General features: G+C 30.2%; 1 protein-coding gene across 1 annotated transcript in view; it reads left to right on the top strand.

The window, feature by feature from the left end:
• The window catches only part of LOC106683312 (uncharacterized), a gene marked incomplete in the record, with an annotated part of 66,486 nt that overhangs the window by 35,761 nt on the left and 12,694 nt on the right, over positions 1-18,031 (top strand). The window contains 4 exon segments of the mRNA XM_067050905.1: positions 15,731-15,935; positions 16,646-16,798; positions 16,885-16,938; positions 17,823-17,957. Of these exon segments, the coding sequence (XP_066907006.1) occupies positions 15,731-15,935; positions 16,646-16,798; positions 16,885-16,938; positions 17,823-17,957 (547 nt within the window).

The following is an 18,031-nucleotide window of genomic DNA, read 5'->3' as shown; positions in this document are numbered from 1 at the left end:
ATAACTTGAAGTTATACATGTAAACACGGAAAACCGGAAATAATTGACTAATAGACACGGCTCATATAGAAATATTTAAAAAAAATTGAGTATTTGGGTGATTTTTAAACTACGGGCAATATTTCCAAGTCTTGAATAAAATGATCACTACACGTTGGCTATAATCTCGTAAAATATTTCTTTCTGGTAGACGTGATGAGTTAATTATGTAGGAATGTTTTATTGCTGTTCTATTAATGGGCACTTCAGTCCTCATTCCCATGGCTATATCACAGTAACATTTTTACGTTCAAATACATCTTAACTTTATCTTCATATAACTCTCGGGAAAAAGGTTTTTGCTGTGTTGACGTCTTTGTTGAAAGCTTACAAAAATTATTTAAATTATTTTTTTAGAGGGTTAGAACTAGCCGTAAAATATTTCAAAATATTTTTCAGAAAAAAATTATCCATTATTATTCTTTAAGATAAGTTTGCCGGAAAGGAAAATAACAGATTAGTATGTTTTGAATCACTATTGGCCTCGCTCGATATAATTATTGTCCTTTTGTTTAAAAAAAAAATATATGCATTTCATTATGATTAATTAGCATTAACCTTATGAAAAGAGGTCTTAAAATTATTTATTGGACAGTCTAAATTGTTTGTGGTTAACTCATTAAACATTGTCGTCATTGTTGGGGCTAAATTTTTGGCCTCGTGTAACAATTTCAAATAAAGAGAATTTAGAAATTTTTATAATTTTTCAGAGGTTATTTATTGAAAATTGGGACCTGAAAAATTCTTTTTTTTTTTGAGAATCGCCCTCTATTTATTTTCCTGACTTACCGTTTCAGTGAGTTACACTGAAAACTCAATTACCAAAAAAATATATTATTATTGGAATCAATCCTTTTCGTCTGAAAGTACGTGAATTCAACAATAAGTACGATAGATTGTAGTTCATAAATCTTTCTTTATGTGTGAGGATGTATGTATGTATGTAGGATGTATTAGCTGTAATAATAATTATTTAATATTGTTCATTTCTGTGTGACATTTTCAATTTTTTTAAATTTATTACATCTTTTGATCAAAGTTAATAGAACCATGATCATTTTTATCTACGAACATATTGTGGTTTTTTTACATTTAAAAATAAGAGGCGTACTTATTTATAATGTATAGGCTTGTGAAATTATTGAAGAAAAAGAGATCGTGCGAGTAAAAGGTTAATATAACGTTATTTATTTTTCTAATTTTTACTTAATTTATTTTATTTATATTTATCTATGTGCATATTCTGATTCTGTTTTTATTTATTTATTTGTATATATATATTTTTTACGATTTTGGTACAAACATGATCAATTACATCACTATAACTTATTGCCCAAGTCTGTAGCAAATTGTAATATTTGTCTTATATATTATAAAAAAAAAAAAAAATCAATTGTAAGAAACCGAATTTCCAGCATCGTCAAACTTGTGCAATTGACATAACAGCTAGTTGCAATTTCAGCAGTTACTAAATGACACTAAAACAATGCATATTAAATCCACAACTAAAATGAGCTCATTAAAATCATTCACTAATTGACCATTTTCTCCAAAAAGCCTAAATTTGAAGTAATCGTCTCTTATTTTGGGAAATACCTCAAAGAACATTCCTTCAAGCATCCATTTAGAACGAATTTTTAAATTTTTGTTAAAGTCTGATAAAATGAAAAAAAAGGTCAGATGGATCGTAAACATCGAAACGATATTATTCCTCTTTGATCGATTCTAATCGGCTATGACATTATGCTTCTTCTTTATTCGAATTGTCTTGCATTTTATTGACAAATAATCTCATTGTTAAAATATTTTATCGCCTTAGAAATAGTTACTCAGCACTTATCTGATTGTGATAGGGTGCCTCGAACAACACTTCTGATAAAATATTAAAGAGTATCATTCCGCCAACATTTTTATTGGATATCATTAGATATTTTGTGCAGTAAAAACCGAAAAGAATGCAATAAAAAACCCAAAATGTGCAAAATCGTGTAATAAGAATCCAAAATGTGTATTTTTTCATACCAGATCGGCTGGTGGGCCTTACATGGTACTGTTAACCATTACCAATTAAGTTACTAAAAGTGTATTAAATACCCAAATCCTGCAATAATATAATTTATCGTTCCATTTATAATATTAATACATAGAAAGCTTACCCAACCGTTTTTTAAATCAAATTAAACTCGCTAAATATTCTCTACATTCATGCAATCATACATAAAACACAATTTTTTTTCTTTTTTCCTCCTCCTTTTATTCGGATAATTAATATTCAATATTTTTATCCGAGAAATTGGCAGATATAGTCCATTTTTCCACAGTGGAGTGGAATATCCGTTTTCATCCATTATCCAATAGATAATTATGGATTATCGGTTTTGTAAATCTACCCTGTTTGTAAAAGGTTCTAACCACCACCGATAATCTGTTCTTTACATCCCAACTCAATTATATAATAATTAGCCCATAAAATTCTCTTGAACAATTTTCATCAAGAAAAACCTTGCCTCAGATACCTCCCGCCGTACTTTCGCAAACACGATTACCGATTATAATCACATTCTTCTACACATTCACATCTAGTTCCGTTTGAAACCTGTAGGTTTTCTAGTTTTCTTTCTAATATTTCCTCTTTTTTACTACTTTTGTAAGGTATGCAGGGGCGTCTTTAGGGATCTCGAGGCAAAGGTAAAGCGTGATAATTGCATTGTTCGATTCGTCTCCAGCATTCCGATCCATTCGGATTTCCTAGCATCCTTTCAATGCAAAATTATACAATCCCGCCGTTCATCGTACATCTTCAAACTGCTCAAATTTAAGTCATCTGTCCCCTACTTCAGTACTTGCTTTCATTTTTAAGATCTGTATTCGTCATGGCTAAGTGCAGTTTTCGACAAATCTTTTCTTATCCTCGTCCCAATGAAATTCCACTCGTCGCTCCAATTCACTTTTCGATTATTTACAGCCGATCCAATTACAAAAGAATTGTAAATAGAAGTTCTTTATTTATAATTAAAATTTGATATGTTGCCGATTTGGCCAGAACCAGATACCGTTCGTTCCATAATAAACTTCTCTACCACCCAAATCCACTTGTTTCTAACCTGGCTTCTCCTTCATTACCTAATAATCATCCTTGGCGTCTGAAAAGAAGATGGCCTCGAGATCTTCTTCTCTAGAAATGTTATTGGAGTTCCATCAGTGGGTAGACTCTCCACATGTTTTTATCATGTCACTATGTCACCTACAGCAAATTTACTTGTTGTATATATGTGCATACAGTTGTAAATATCAATAAATAAATTGTTAAAAAAAAAAAAAGAATTAAAATTTACTAAAACCGACTGTTGTAATAGAAATTGATGGTCCTTTTTGGAGTCGAAATTTATAAATACCTACGTATTACGCATTATTTGTAATTTACTTAGAATTACTTTCTTCTTAATTTATTAAAATTAAAAGTTTATTATTTGTTTCTGTTTAAAGGTTTAAAAGTTACACCATTATGATTTATTATAATTAAATTTTGTTTTTGTATTTCTTTATTTTACTCTAAGGTTCTAAAGCACATCTACTTCATATATCTGTAAAATTATTCTAAAGGAATATGTTTCAGAGTAAATATACAATTTATTATTATAAGTGATAATCAATTCAAAACATTCCATCTCAAGACAATTACTTCATAAATTATACCTGATATTGACAATTATTTATCTGTTAATTTCGAATAGTTACGTATATTTTTAAAAATCTAAAATAACTCTGTTAATGAATGTGTTAACTGCAAACCCATAATAAATTTTCTATGTGATCATCCATTTTTACAAGTATTGATAGGAGGAGGTGTCCATTCTGGGAATCAGCCCGATTGTTGATACAACCTACTATCATGTAACCAACTTAAGGTAACACACTATTATGACTGCGTACCAATACCCCTGTAGTTTCTCATTGTATAAAAAAAAAGAAAAAAAAAAAGAGGAAATTAAAATTTCATGTTTTGTTAGCATCTCTCATTTTTTTCTAAGTTCCATGAGACCATCCTGAAACTAATGAAACATAGTTTGGCTTTACTAAATATGTCGTAAATAACGATACGGGCAGACTAATAGTAGAAAGTTTAATCACAATTTACATGTAATTGTTTTTATAAGCTATTTTTTTTTTTTTATTTATTTATTTAATACCAGATCGGCCTGGTGGGTGGGCCTTACATGGTTAATGTAAGAGGTACATTTTTTTTTTTTAACAATTGATTAAGGGGAGTATAGTCTCATATAAAAGACACCCCTAACTATATACAATCTTATAGATAAAAAAAATTTAGATAAAATAAATAGATTAAAATAATAATTCTTAATAAAAGGTAAAAGTAAAGTTAGTAAAAAAAAACAAAAACAACAATGACATTTATGAATTTAACAAAATAAATAATTGACTTTTAATGGAAAAAAAGAAAGAGAGTGAATTTAAGAAAAAGATGAAGACAAAAAAATAAATGAAGAAGTTAAGATAAAATAAAACTTTAGAGTGACAATAACAGAACTGACAACAGGATGTCTTGCAACAGCCTGGGCTTCAGTCTTCGGGTTGTGGTTGGGTTGCCCAAGTTGTAGGTCACTGCTCCTTTAATTGTCGGTAACTGGGAGAGGAACTTCATTAACCTTTTTTTTTTTTATGTATTTCTCTATTGTCTCTATTTGGAATTCCCGATGCAATTGGATGTGCCCTTCAATGAATCAGGTTTGGCCCACTCCTAATTCGTGCCCTATCTCAAAAACGGATCATTTGTGGGATTTAAAACACAGGGCCCAATATCCGTCACGCAGGGACGTATTTAGGTATACATATCCGTGTCGAAGTCTTTAAAACCTAATATCGTCTCGACCCTCCGTCAACAGCCAGCAACTGTCAGAGTTTTCAAACTTATTATTTTTTTTATTAACTTTTATTACATTTCCAGTTAGAATTTAAGATTCGTAACTTCTCCATAAAATTCCCTTTCGTTTGATACCTCATTCATTTTACTAGTCAGAAAAGGAATCGATACTACCTACAGTACGATAATTATTTCATATTAATAATAATATTTATAACTTTTTAGAAATCATCTATGAATCCAATTAAAAGTCTATAAGTCGATATTTATATTATTTAGAAGATTTCTGCTTGTATTAATAAACTATTTGAGTCAACTGCTGTATTTATGAAAAAGTAATTATCCTTTTTTTTAAATATTATATTTTTTTTAAATTATTATTTTTGTAATGATTCAGCAACTGATGATCTAATTTTTCAGTGGAAATTCTCATGGTTTCTTGATGTGTATTTCGACGCTAGTAACAAAAGCACAAAATAGATCCATAGCAATAACTGCCAACTTTATAATCAATTCTCATTTTATTGATAAGAAATCAATTTTAATTAGTAGCTCTTAATAAATGAATGTAGCGAGATAATACTTTTCCTGTGTTACTCATTTTTTAAATATTAGCTTTCCTTATTGAGTTTCTGGAATGACCTCTTAGTCAAAGGAATACCGACAGTCGGCAGATACGAGGAAGATAAAACAAAATTTTGTGGTAAACTCTGATCATTCATAACGAATGTAATAAATATGAATTTTAGCGGACATATAATCTGAATAATTATACATTAATATATTTTTCTTTTAAGTTATAAATTGTACGTGCATTATCTGTAGGGACACCCAAATATTTCCAGAAGGGTGGTCGTGAAGGTAATTTGCTAGCTCTTCAATGCTTGCTGTTGTGGGCCTATAGAGTTAAGTTTAAATTAATTTATAACTCAAGTTGAGTGTTTACGGCTTTAGCACACTTAGCCACTACTGGCTCATTAGCAGTGACGCGGTGAGAGGGATGGACGCGCTCTACCCCTCACACCTGGGCTCGGGGATCCTCAGGTCAACAGTGCAAATATTAGGAGTATTCATGATCTTTAGTTTAACATATGAAAGAGTGTTAGATGGAAAAACTTATGTTAAATGGAGAAATATTTCCTTCTTTTACCAAGTTAAAACGATTTAACATGGCTCATAGTCTGATTTTTGGAAAACTTTAGATGGAAATGAAAAAAAAAAATCTGATGCGGTGTGCGCATCACATAAATTTCACTAACAACCCTACATACGTGTTGAAGTAATAGGTATTTTTGTGATCGGTATTTTCGAAAAAAAATTATAGCCCAGAAAAGGCGAAAATTATGAACAAAATTTTTTTATTTTTCTGTTGCTATAAAATTCGTTTAGGGTTTCTCAAGGTGAGAATAACGAATTTAATTTTTGTTCCTGCTAAGAATTCAACAGTTTAACAAAAGATTGAATCCAATAAATTTTTTTAATTTATTTAATGTAATTTACAACTGTACAAATAATAAATGCAATAAATAAATCTATGGAATGTTTTATTTACACATGAAAATGTTGGGAAGGAACCACGCAAAAGACGATACTAAAAAGTTATATGCTAGCATAGGCTCAAAATGGGCGCCAAATATTTTTAGGTTTATAGCCAATAACTCCAAAAGCATTGCAAGTAGCTTAAGTATGTTATTCAGTGAATTTTAAAGAATTAAATAGTGCAAATTTTGGTATAAAACGTAATGCATTTGGTATATGTCATCTTCAGTTTAAAAGGCGAAAGATTTATTCAATTTGAAAGCAGACCAGAGTCTATTTCAATTTTATCATAATTGTAGTAATGAATCCGGACCCTTTCCCCTCGTGAGGGTTACAGCCCATAAGTTTCAAATTACAAATATTTCCTTCGCTATTTAGGAAATTGAGGCAATAATGACCCATACGTGGTTGGTACCTTAAATAATAAAAAAAAAGAAAGAAAAATAGGAAACGCAGTGTTACTGAAACACGGAGTATATACCGATATAATTACGATAAGTTTTTCGTTATATCTAGAAATCCACTTACATTGAATTTATTTGGCTTTTTTCTTTTTTATTGAGTCTCTTATATCTAGAAATAAAAATTGTATCCATTAAAGGTTTCCATTATATTTTTTTTGTCTCTGTACCATACGAATTACGTTTTTTTGGAAAGTACTGTATTTTTTCAATGGCTAACACCGTAACATAACAGTTTCTGTTAGAAATTTAATCCAAATTTTTACCTAGACTGTACAACAGGAACAGAAAGTGTCCTTGAAAAGTAGTTATTGTAGGAAAACATACCAGGGGTTTATTTTATTAAACAAAACAATTAAAATTACTTTTTTTTTTTAATTATTGAGGTAAAGAAAACTTTACTATTTTATAACATTCTGGGACATTATCCAGATATTTGTCAATTTTATCAATTTCTATTGTGAAACCTTGTCATATATTTATTGTCTAAATATTTTTATAATAACCACATTATTTAAATTAATGTCTGTCATGTAAGTAAGGGACATTAATTTAAATAATGTGGTTACTATAAAAAAACAAATTGAGACAATATGTGTATAGATGACATAATTTCACTAGGGAAATTGATAAAATCGACAAATATGTGGATACAATAGTACAATGAGTATGGGAAAATATCCTGGAACGTTGTATGTTTTGTTTTTTTTCGGCCAAGACTCCCATTGGAGTCTTATACTGCCTAACCATGGTTGGGGGTTAAAGTTTTTCATTTTGTGGGACGCCACTCAATGAAAAAAGTGAACGCTCCAGGCCGGATTCGAACCGGCACCGCCAATAGACACAAAATTGGTTAAGACTTTGTCTTAACCACTGAGCTACAGGCGGCCCAAAACGTTGTACTAGTACAAAATACAGAATAGTATATATTCTTATTGGAATTTTTCTTCTCCTCAACAATTTAAAAAATTAATATAATCAACTCCCTAAAAAGAAAATCCAAATTAAACATTACTCTTTTTTATTTGTTTATACAATTCTCTATATTCTAAAGAATACCAAACATACGATAAAAAGTATCATATATATTTTAAAAGTAGATTTGTTAAAATTAAAACTAGAACTCTCTTTTATTAATATTTTCCGAGATACAGTTTTTTAAATACTAAGTTTTTTTTTTAAATATCGATAATTAACATTTTGTGAATACATTTTGGAAAATATCATAAAACTACTTCTTAAGAAAATTATTCTCATAAAGAGACGTATTAATTGCTTCCAAAATTTATGTTCGGGTTTTCCAGAAGTTTGTATATATCTTATTTGTATACTAAGTCCATGTACATTTTTTTCGACGCCAAGCATATGTCATTCTTTTCTCTAGAAAAAAAAATTAAAAATCCTTGGCCCCCTCACATCATGTTCCTCCATTCACACTCTGTAAACAAAAAGCTGAACCAATTAACACCAGATAAACGTCAAGTGCAGATTAGTAAATATTTAACCAAACAAATGTACATGACCTTAACAGTATAATTATTCTTAATTACTATACTAGAATAATCGTATTTTTTTTTTTATTTCACTTTATTTAATACAGTCATCTTGTGAACAATATCTTATTAGTTATTTTAATAATAATATACATTGATTTAATAATTAAAAATTGATTGCCGATTATTTATCATGTTATTTCATGAACTATGATTAATCATAGATATTTTTATATCTTAGAAAATAATGAGTTCCATTACAGCTCATTTTTAAGATTTTTAAATCCACTATAAAGCAGTTTCTAAGGATAATTTTCCTGAAATAGTAGTTTTTTCGATATTTGTCAAAATAAATTCACAAAATAGTGCTTTCTCGTTTTTTGAAAACAATATTGGTTTTTGAAAAATTGTATCTGGGAAATTATTGAACATAAAGAACTCTATTAAGGCTCACTTTGGAGCTCGTTATATAGACCATAAAATAGTTTATGATTGTACTTCAGCTACTATCTATACTATAGGAGTTAAAGGCCGTAAACCGAAAAATATATAGCAGCCATTTTGAAAAATCAGGCATATTACGCCGACAAACCTAGAGTGATTGGTAAACTTTTTACCATCGTGTTTTTTAAACGAGTTTATATAAGAATCCATTGGCTGAAATTAGTTTATTTATAATTACTTATTGGTACATTCCGAGTTTAAGCTATTTTTACTAGAATAAAAGTGAAACCGTAATGCAATCGGGAAAGATCGTACCGGTTCGGCTTTTCCCGTTTGAATGTATTGTATCCATTTTCCCCGTTTTCTCGTTTATTTATTCATAAAATACTTTAACATTTTATATGTATCCATTATTTATCATTGCTAACAATGTGAACGATTTTTTTAAAAACTAAAATTCCGTTTCTTAAAATTTGTTTAACAAATAAAATTAAGAGACTTGGGTATTTCGACTCGATTTAAAACGTTTATTTCCGTCGAAAACTCGAATTTGAAATTTTATACTATCACAATACTTCTTCTTAATACATTTTAAAAATATAGGCAAATGAAAGTAAAAACATTCAAAAGGTTACTGTGCACGTTTCCGAGATCAAACGTCATTTTTGTTCAACAAGAAATGATATTTTATGAGTTGGGAGCAATTTCAATCATGATCTGATTTTTTTTTTTTTTTGTTGACTTATTTCGCGATACCTTTTGTTTTCTTCAATGATATTCAGAATCAGTAGCTGACTAGTCATTAAAAGAAATTTCCATAAACTACTTTAAGTAAGGAAGAAAACTACTTCAAATTGTTCAATGGCATTTCATATCTTTTCCTCATTGGTGCTGGTTAGCGGTCGAAATACTTTTCCAGCGATTCCCTGACTCACACTGAATATAATCACTTTGCTATTTGGTCACACTCATGTCACAACCGTGCTACGTGACATATGAAGCATTGTCCTTTCCTCATGTAGCCGTAAATGCTACGCTGTTGGTGTGTTTACACATGTCTAAACTTATCTACACTCCAATGTGTAAGCCGTTCTTCGTAATAGAATATGATATGTCACCTACAGACGTATGAATTGTCAGTGGTCCTCAAATATAATACGGTTTCGGATAAATTGGAAATTTTTTTTTGGAGCTGCTAAAAAAAAAAAAAAAGAGATATTTTTAATTCTTAAATATTCATTAATAGATTCGGTCTTGAATTCGATTTTTTTTTTTTTTTTAGAATTTTTTTAGAAATAGAAGGGAATATTTACAGCTAATGGAGGAACCAGGCTATTAGGTCACGCGTAATATGTAGCGGAAGAATCTAAGATGCTAATTAGACTGATGTAAGTAAAAAAAAAAAATATATAACCAACACTATACCGAAATATACAGTTTGTTACGTAATTAAACCATCTGCCCCTTTACAATTTAACAGTGCATATACAATTTATGTAGTTGTGTACATGTTTGTAATAAATAAAGCCATAAGATCATAATTATCGATCATTATTGAACTGTATTAATCAAATTTCAACTAAATCAATCACAATCAAAATCAATTAAATGATAATTATTGGTTTTATTAATAAATACATCTATATAATATACTAGTATATAAAACTACTCATACTATTATTTCATCCTTGATACTTTACTCAAATTTTTATTAGAATAGCAATAGCCGATTCAGAACTAATGTATATATAATGAAATTTGTTTTTAATATGCCTGTCATTCTACTCTTGAAGTGTACTTATAAAAAATGTGATACGTTGGAGGAAAACTTGTGCCAACAGTTAAAAAAAAAGGTGAAGAATGTCAACAGGAATATATTACATAATGTATATTTGTTTATAACCTACAAGGAGCAGGAAATCCCATTGTCGATTCATGTTGCAGGCTGAATTATTTTTGTGTGTGTGTGTGTGTGTGTGAACAGTAAACTTAAAAACGAAAAAGTTACCCAAAACTGAAATTACATATTTAAGGATTATTTTTATATGGCTAGGACGTGAAAACAACTTTTTCGTTAAAATCGACCGACCGAAACTGCCACTTTATTGAGTCGATTTTAACATTTTTTTATATTTTCTCAAAAAAATCTCTGAAGATTTTGATTAAACTCGGCATGCCAGTGTACAATTAAATGGTCATTAATATCAGTCAGATGTAATCCTCATTGAAGTAGTCTGTTTATTGTCTGGTTGGTTTATTAAAAAAAGTTTAACAAAACAAAAATTATTTTGAAAAAATAAAAATTTCAAATTGTTAGCAATAATAACCAAATGGATACATATAAAATATGAAAGAGTTTTATGAATGATTTTGATTAAACTCGGCATGTCAATGTACAACCAGATGATCTTTAATTTCAGTCAGATGTTATCCTCATTGAAATAGTCTGTTTTTTATTATAAGAAGTTTGATAAAAAAAAAAAAAAAAAAATATTTTGAAAAAATGAATAGTTCATATTGTCAGCAATAATAAAAAATGGATACATACAAAATATTAAATAGTTTTATGAATGATGTACAGCCAGATGATCTTTAATGTCAGTCCGATGTTATCCTTATTAAAATAATCTGTTTATTGTCTGTTTTTTTAATTATAAAAAGTTTGATTAAAAAAACTTTATTTTGAAAAAATAAACAGTTTAGTATTTTAAGCATAAACAAAATTTTATTTTTGAAAAAATAAACAGTTCACATTGTTTGCAATAATATATGCGCTATGTCTCGGATGTGACAGCAACTTTTTTCGATAAAATCGCCCGACCGTGACACTTTATAGAATCGATTTTTCGAATTTTTGTTCTCGATTTTCTTAATACTGGCTCTAAGCTGTATTGACTAAAGTCTATTTATAAAAACGCAAACCGTTGGAAGAAAAGTTGCGCTGACAGTTGGGAAAAGGTGAAGAATGTAAACAGGGGTAAATTGCATAATGTTTATTTGTCACAGGAAATCCTATGTTGAATCATGTTTGGGCTGTCTTTAAATTTAAAAAAAAATAATAACAGAGACAATGTTATGTTTGAATATAAAATTTGTATTCCCGAAAATCTGTGACTAGAAACAGGTATAATTAAGAATAAATTGTAGTATTATTGAAGTTGTTTGCAAAGTAGAAATGTTATTGGTAAATCACCGTTCACCATTTTGGCAGAAAAAAAATTCCCCCGAAACCCTGTGGACGTAAATAAACTTTATTATTTTTCGGTTAACGAATATTATTCAATAATAAACTTATACATTAAGAAACATGCTATATTGCGGAAATTTAAAAATCATGCGTAATGAATGGGTTTTCGATTTATTTTATTTACCATTCTTAGATTTTATTTTATTTTCGAAACGATTCTAAAGCATTCCGGACAAGGTAGCTGACTGATATCGCTTATCAGAAAATGAGTCACCCGACAGCCCACACGAGTTCTCGATAGCGAAACAATGAGACAGTTTATTAGTAATATTCCACCTGTCCTTATTCATCTCATTTTCCCGTTCAAGGCTATTCAATATGACATAAATTAATCTAAATAGTACGTCAATAATCTATTCAATTTAGAATAAATAAAGGTACCCCAGATTGATAAGTTCTTAATTATTTCTTATAAATAAGAAGTGATAGCGTTATCATATAACAATGAAAATATTCCAATTGTATATATCTTTATCATACCAAATTGTTTTGACCAATCAGTGGATATAGTTCTAACTTTTATAACAATAATTTTAGTATAATTAGGTGTATTAGTGAAGTGTTTTTAAAAGTAAGAATTGTACCACTGTACCTTTATTACCAACGTAGTAAACGCAATAAATTTTCTTTGTGGAATTTGAATATTCCAAAGACAAAATATATTTCATAGCTATCTGCTATATGCTATCGGATATTTACATTAGATCAAGAAGTCCTGTCGACAGATGAAAGCTTCTTTGCTGGCAAGCTAATCCATTTCAGGCGTTTGTCGACTTACGTTTGAAATGCGCCAAGTTTAATTTTTCAGATCTCACCTTGAATCTTTTTACAAAATATCCTAAAGAGTGTAATGAAAATTTTAAAACTGTCAAGTGGAAGCTACGAATATGGGAATATCGATATTATTGAAACTTTATTTTTTGCGATACTAGGTCACAAAAACTGACCTATTTGAAAATTCCAGCCGATGCACCCTAAGAACCGAAATAAAAATTTATATCATTTTAACAATTTGTTGTATTATTGTTCTCAAACATTTGCTCTGTATGGATTCAAAAGCTACTGTCTAACAACCGATTTGTTTTATTTTTTAAATATATAAAAATATTTCCAACCGCATTAGATGAATAAAAATAAAAAACACTTCCAGTAAAAAACATTTAGCTCGGAATAAAGTTATTAGAAATTTCGAAAATAAACCTGAAACCAACCGAAAAAAAATTGACAGGAATGTGAATGAGAAAAAAAAAACACTACCCAACGGTATACCTTTCTGGCATTGATCTACTTCAAGAGATTACGAGGACTGACCTTTCGTCTGCGGTTTTTTCTTTCTTTGTTATCAGATATTCAATTAGTGGTCATTGTACAATAAGTTTAAGAGTTCTAGATGACAAAGTCTAAAAGTGTTTTTATGTTTCTTTTTTCCCGCTCCGAAAATTTGAGGAGCGTTTGTCCAAAAGGACTCTTGTGAGTGTGTGCAGCACATTTATGTCTAAGTTTTGTTTTGGATTGTCGTCTCAATTTTATACTTAAAAGAGAGCTAGGTTTAAAAACAAAAAGTCATACCCATATCAAATGTGAACCCTAGGTACTAAACCTTTTGACTACTGCTTTCCAGTTTGCTGCATGCATCTTCGTAGATTCTGTCTTTTCCATCTGGTTTTTGGCCTCCTACTTAGTTTCTTATCAACTATACTGGCATTCATAGATGTGTAGAAGCGTCCTGATGTATTACTTCGAGACACATGTCCCGCCCATCTTAGCCTTCATATCATGAGATATTGACTGTCCAGTCTCTGCAAGCAGTTCTACACATGTTAAGGCTCTGATAGGTACTTTGTTTATGATATTTAATTTCTATTTATCTATACCGGATTATCCATGTGTCATAACTCACAATAAGGCATAATGGCATGAGTAGGCATTTGTTGTAGTTCAATTATGTCTTTCATATTTTGCACCAACCTTGAAGTTTTTATTGGTAGTGTTGTAATGTATAGCATGTGTAGGATATCTTTTTATCATTGCAATGCTACCTGCATATGCTGCATTATTGTTAATGGAAATGTCAGGTATATCGCACATTTAAAGGATCTAATGCAACGCGCACTATTTCATCCGCAAAAGTTAGGTGAAACAATTATTTAATTATTTATTAAAAATGTTTATTTAGTCTGGGATCTACTAGAGAACTAACTACGTGATAAGCAGCCGAAGGTTTGACAATTTTTAGCAGTAGACATGACATCTTTCATGACCAAAACCATAAACTTTGTCAGCTAAGAGGCAATCAATTCCTTCCTCTTAGCCCTGTCAGAATTTTAAAAGGTAGAAAAATGTTTTTTTTTTTACCCATGATTCCAGAATAGTGTGTCCTGGCGAAAAGTTATAGTACAACAAATTAATGAACATTAAATTATTTTATTAATTAGGTTAAGCAGTATATCTTAAATCAAAAAACGCATTTTTGTTTCCAAAAACTGATATAAATAATGACATAAATCCACATTAAATATGTAAACGTATATAAGCTGGTTCTAAAGCAGTTACTTATCAAGCAGGTTATTAGTTTTATTAACTAACAAACACGAACTATTAGATCTTTTTTTTCGCCTATAATCCCAAACGGTGGATCCTATCGAAAAAATATAGTAAAACAAATGAAATAACATGAAATTCTGCGTAGATTTTGTGGCGGTATGTGGGGGTTCTAAATTAAACTTCCCTGAAGTGTCCGCCTTCCATAAGATTGTAAAATTATAATCAATTTAACACCTATCGATTATGAAATAGATTATAATTGAAAAGTGAAATAAATATCGGAATAGTATTTAAATAAAATGTAAGCTTTTTTAAAAAAAAGTACACTAAAATAAAAGAATATTATGAATGTATATGAGGTTAAATTTAAATTAAAGTAAAAAAGTAACAAACATTATAGAAAATTGAATTAAACATAATATTTTAAATAAACTGAAATTATGAAAAATAAATTTAAAATGGATGTAAAACTAAAGATAGAAAATAGAAATAAAAAGAAAAGAAAAATAAAGAATTGAGAAATATACAAAATAGTAAATAAAAGATTTTTCTATAATTGTCCACAAAAAAACCAAAAAAAAAAAAAAGTGTGGCAGAGTCTTCCCATATACAAATAAAACATAAAATAAATTAAGTTTCTTTAAAACTGAGGCAACTGGTGCCAGCGATGAACCTGTGTGGCTGAAACAATGTGGCATTGTTTGCAGGTGTGCACCTACAAATGAAGAGTCAATTTTAAAGCACTTCATAACATTCTTATTTACCATATGCTCTGGTTACATACAAACTTAATTGTACTTCAGAATAGCTTTTGGAGGCCAAGGAACAACTGGAACAGGTCGTTTACGACCATACTTGACTGAATCATTAAGTTATGGTACTTATACGACAGCAAATTTAATGAATTTGAATTTTACTTTCACTAGAATCCGTAGTTTAAGATTTATAAGAGAAAACCAAAAAAAAGACCTCAAATTTGGTAAATAAAAAAATAAGAAATAGTGAAAATTTATTCTACAAATTCACAATAACTTTACTGATGATAATTCCTATTGAAAACATTAATAATATAAATTTTCAGAGGAACGCTCTGCAGGGATTCTGTGCCGCGACCAAGGAGTACTGCCCCCCTGGAGAGAGGGGTGCGCCAGGTGACGAAGGCCAACGAGGTGAGCCAGGACCCAAAGGGGATCGAGGAGAGCGTGGCTTCCCTGGCGACCCAGGTCCGAGGGGGCCACCAGGAGACCCTGGGCCACGTGGACCGAGAGGAGACCCAGGCCCTCCAGGTATCAGTTTTCTTTATCAGCTCATGTTTCCCCATCAGCTGTATGATGGGGATAATCAAAATAACTTTACATGCATAAGGTTTATCTCGATGTCAATCTGAAAATGACGGTTAGAAAGTTTATGTAGTCATCATCAAGACAAGTCTTAAAAATTATTGATATTGTTGATTACGATATCAAACTATATATATATATAGTTGATCTAACTATGGTCACCGTGTTTCCATCTTAGAGCCAGCTGTGGGCCCTCATGATTGCAAGCTGGGGGAAACCAGTCATCAGATCTTGGGATTAAGAAAGATGAAAGGATACCAAGTAGTTATGACTCCAAAAGTACTTGTTAAGATCACGGTGATAAATGATCTGGTAGAGTCATGAAGGGACTGGTGGATCGGGGTGTGACCACATTTAGGCTCACCTGATTAAAGCTTTATACTCCTCATAGTAGGTACATATTTGATTCTGTTCGCCCAGAGCTATGCAACAGGAAAGGCCCCTTAATTTATAGAATTTATAGTTTTAGAGAATCCTTGTATTACCTCTTCCTTTCCTATTCTATACCCATAATGCAGTGGATGACAACTATTCAACTCCACGGTTATCTTAGGCACTTTAAACAATGTCACTGTTATTCTTAATTTTTTATAATTTGAAAATATAGTTGTTTAATCAATATGTCGATACATAAAACAAAAAGTTTCTTGACCTAGGAGCCCCTGGACTAGATGGAAGAGACGGTGTACCAGGTGAACCAGGGCTGGATGGAGTGCCTGGAAGAAATGGTCTAGATGGAATTCCTGGGAATAAGGGAGCACCAGGAGTCGATGGGATTCCTGGTATACCAGGAACAAATGGTAGCAATGGTTAGTCATTTAGGCAAAGTTATCAGCATGAACAATAAATAGATGCTGTTTTTATTATTCATTATCATCAACAATGTTTTCTATAGGAATCCCAGGAAGAATGGGACCTCAAGGACCACCCGGCCCTATGGGACCAAAAGGTAAGCTCTGTCAAAAATTAAATAAGTGAATGTTTTAGGCACAAGAAACACTGCCACTGCCATACAATATATTAAATTTTCTTCATACTACCAATTTTTCATGGACTATTTTTTTATTAAAATCATTCAAGCAAGAAATTTTTAATCCTAAATTACATGAAATTTCTTTTTAAAGTATTAATTCTTCAATTTCTTATATATAATAACTTAATCATCCAAAGACTTCCAAATACTTTTACCTCGAGATAACTTCATTTTAATATCCCAGGGTAGTATAAGATAAACAATACCCTAGTGTTAACTCTTAAATCAGTGTTAATAACCAGTGTCAACATTTAAATAAAAGCAAAACAATATAGAATCACCAAAATAATGTTAGACAATTTGTTCCAAATGTAATTATAAAATAAATTGTAATAATGGTTGGAAAAATAACATATACTGGATGAACCCAAAAGTATAACAGTTGGTTATTTTTAAATTACTGAAATATTTACAACATGCAAATACTGGGTGGCTGTTTCTTGTAAATTCAGAGTATGTTGGTTGAGTACTCACCAAAATGAAAAAAACAACATACATTTCATCATCTATTTTTATTTATTATTTCAACGTTGCAATGAAACTTGTCATAGAGTCTATTCATAATGAAATTTGCACAATAGACAAAATAGTCGATCAACCAAGATGATGAAATTTTTGTTTTATTCTCCTTGTCCTATCCCTGAAAATCAGGGATTGCTTGACTGAAATTGATTTTGTCATTTATACTCTAAACATATACATTTTTTAATTTTTATCCTTGTTGATGTAATGCTATACAAAACCCTTCAAGTTATTTGAATTGAATACATATAAATGTAAGGTATTTGATTATTTTTCAGGTTTAGCTGGACCAAGAGGAAAACCAGGCAAACCAGGGATAAATGGGATTCCTGGAACACCAGGCATACAAGCTTATGAAGTCACAATAAATGGGACAAAGAGCTCAGAACTTCTAATACCACCAGCTATTGTAGGTAATTTTATTATTATTAATAATTTTTTTATTGTTACTTAATTAACACGCTTGGTTTTTTCTTAGGAAATAACT

Source organism: Halyomorpha halys, unplaced genomic scaffold (assembly GCF_000696795.3).
Source record: "Halyomorpha halys isolate HHAL.00 unplaced genomic scaffold, Hhal_1.1 Scaffold477.1, whole genome shotgun sequence".
Lineage (NCBI taxonomy): Eukaryota > Metazoa > Arthropoda > Insecta > Hemiptera > Pentatomidae > Halyomorpha > Halyomorpha halys.
Note: the sequence above shows the minus strand (reverse complement) of the source record. Positions and strands in the feature narration are given on the sequence as shown.